General features: G+C 42.0%; 1 protein-coding gene across 10 annotated transcripts in view; it reads left to right on the top strand.

Annotated features, from left to right (window-relative positions):
* EBF3 (EBF transcription factor 3) overlaps positions 1-2,500 on the top strand; it is a 129,327-nt gene that overhangs the window by 111,540 nt on the left and 15,287 nt on the right. For all 10 annotated transcript variants that reach the window (XM_068198352.1, XM_068198357.1, XM_068198356.1 and 7 more), the window contains one exon: positions 2,187-2,275. In XM_068198352.1, the coding sequence (XP_068054453.1) occupies positions 2,187-2,275 (89 nt within the window). The remainder of the gene's footprint in view (positions 1-2,186; positions 2,276-2,500) is intronic.

Here is a 2,500-nt window from a genome sequence, read left to right as displayed (position 1 = left end):
GTTACAGTAGCTGTTCAAAAAGCCGCCCGTCATTTAAACCTGGGTCGAGCACTTTGGGCTCCTGCTGGAGGTTCATCCTGGGAAGAGGAGAAATCCAGGGTGACGAAATCACCTGCAATAATTGAAACCTTAAGTAGAGCGATGATCTTAGGCTTAGCTCCACGCTCAGGCTTCTGAGCCTTTCCAAGTTGATTTTAGGCTGGGCTCGAAAGGGGAAGGCGGAGCCACATCCACTGCAATATTTGCGGTTCTCTGAAGAGGATCTGAATTGAACTGAAACATTTGGTGATGTCTCTCCCAGAATGGAAGTGTATGGTTATTACAAGTCATAAAGCTTCTGAAAGCTTGCATTAAAGCTTCTATCACCTGTCAGCTGCATTTGCATGAAATCAATAGGAGTTGGCCATCTATCTTTTCTGATCACCTTTCATCAGACCAGATTCATTAAGTCAAACAGTCATGGCGATTAGCTGGAAAATAGGAGAAACCTTGACATGTTACAAATGCACCCAGTGCCACTTTTTTGTTCTCTAATCAAGAAATGTAATACTTTATTTAATCCTTTTTTAAGCAAGTCATTTTGTGAGGCTATACCGGCGGCTCATCTGTCCCAACACACCAGGCTTTTGCTTGACACACTTGTATGGGCCCAGGCAAAGACATGACAAATTGTCCCCAAAGTCAATGCTGACAGCTTCTGATGATTAATGGTCTGATTATGAAGTGGTTTTACACATATAGAATTTACATCACAGAGAGTTAGAAATTTTGCCATGTCACATACGCCAAGGCATTTTGAAGAGCTTTACTATTTGCAAAGAAAAAGGAGGGCAAAATCCCAGCAAAAGCCATGTCATGTAAAATCAATACATCGGATCAATGCTTTATTAACAAGAAAATGTCTTACTTCACATTCCTATGTGGACCTTTGTCTCCGGGATGCATGATGGAATGTCAAATCATATTGCAGTCTTCAACTTTCTGTCGTGTTATTGAGTGCATGCGTGTGAGCCTCCCCGCATTGATCACGGGATGTGCCGCCCGTGTTTACACAAATAATGGCAGCACTAGATAATAATGTCGGCCAATTATTTCGGGCGGCTCTTCCCGACGCCCCCCTCCCCAAGTAAGTTGTAGCCTTTGTGTCGGCCCACGCTCGGCGAACCTGCTGAGTTGTACGGTGTTAATCATCAAATTACATGCTGACTAATGAGTGATGGCCTAAATTGCGGGCTGAGTAATGAATAGATGGAGGCAGTTCTTATTAGTCTCAGAAAACCCATTGATTTATGTAGCGCCATGCGCCATGGAGTTAGTCTGCTGAAAACGATATCTACATCAAGGAGTAATATACTCTAATAAGTATTTTCATCTTAACTCTAGTCACTGGGCCTCCAGGCTCAGTTTTTGTTTGAGTCAGGCAGGGCTATAATAAAGCCCTATGACTCCTTATAAAGCTTGTTAAACACAATGTGTGCAGTCTAACTGAGTCAGGATCATGATTCATGCACTGTACACAGCAGCATGTGCTGCTGATTTATGACCAAGCACAGTTCATAGTCAAAATTACAATTTGAGGGATAAAAAGATTAATTACTATTTGTGGCCTGCAATTTCATGAGGCTAGTGGATTGCAGCTGTAGAATGATAGTGCTCTACATCAGTTTGTAGTCAGCCATTCACAGATTATTAAAGCTTTGCAAGATTAAGTGCTCCTCCTGCCTGGTTTGTGCTCAGGCAATATGCTAGACAAAAAAGGACCACAGGGATAAATCTGAAGCTAGCAATAGCTGGACATATGTCATAATTGCCAGTTTCCCATAAATCCACAGCCAGTATAGAAAGCAGCCTGTGATGCAGACATCATATCATGAGTGTAGTGATTGCTATATATGGCCTCAAGACCTGTAACTTTGTTACTGTGCTATCATTTTTGCAATATATTGGATAACCCTTTGACTATTTTCCAGCCTAATTATAAGTAGAAGTAATCATTGCTTTGTGAAGGGGGAAAAAAAAATAAAAATCTCTTCCTCAGGACAGGTTGTAAAATGAGGTTTGTGGCCGGGATAAGGTCTGAGAGGAAAATTGCACATGGGGTGTAAATTTGTGCTCAGGAGTGTTTGTTGGGATGTGTATTTTATTAAACCCCTCTGCTTAAATCCCCTCATCTGTTTATGTTCCAGCGCTCAACGAACCCACCATAGATTACGGCTTCCAGAGGTTGCAGAAAGTTATTCCGCGACACCCAGGTGATCCCGAAAGGTTACCAAAGGTTAGTGAAGAGTCAGAAAGCATCTGTTTATTTTTTCTAATTAAATACGTGTTGCTAAGAGATGCCTTAGGCTGCTCATCACCTGTAAAATAACGCCGCGCACGAACTCCGGCTGAGCAACTTCTTGGGTAGGTACATCAAGCTGCAAAAAAACAACCTGCACTCTTAAATGCGACCCCTTTTCCACATTAATTCTTTGCCATTAAGTTAATCGACAGTTTTTAA

This window comes from Anomalospiza imberbis, chromosome 8 (assembly GCF_031753505.1).
Source record: "Anomalospiza imberbis isolate Cuckoo-Finch-1a 21T00152 chromosome 8, ASM3175350v1, whole genome shotgun sequence".
Classification (NCBI taxonomy): domain Eukaryota; kingdom Metazoa; phylum Chordata; class Aves; order Passeriformes; family Viduidae; genus Anomalospiza; species Anomalospiza imberbis.
This window is presented reverse-complemented; position numbering and strand designations above follow the sequence as displayed.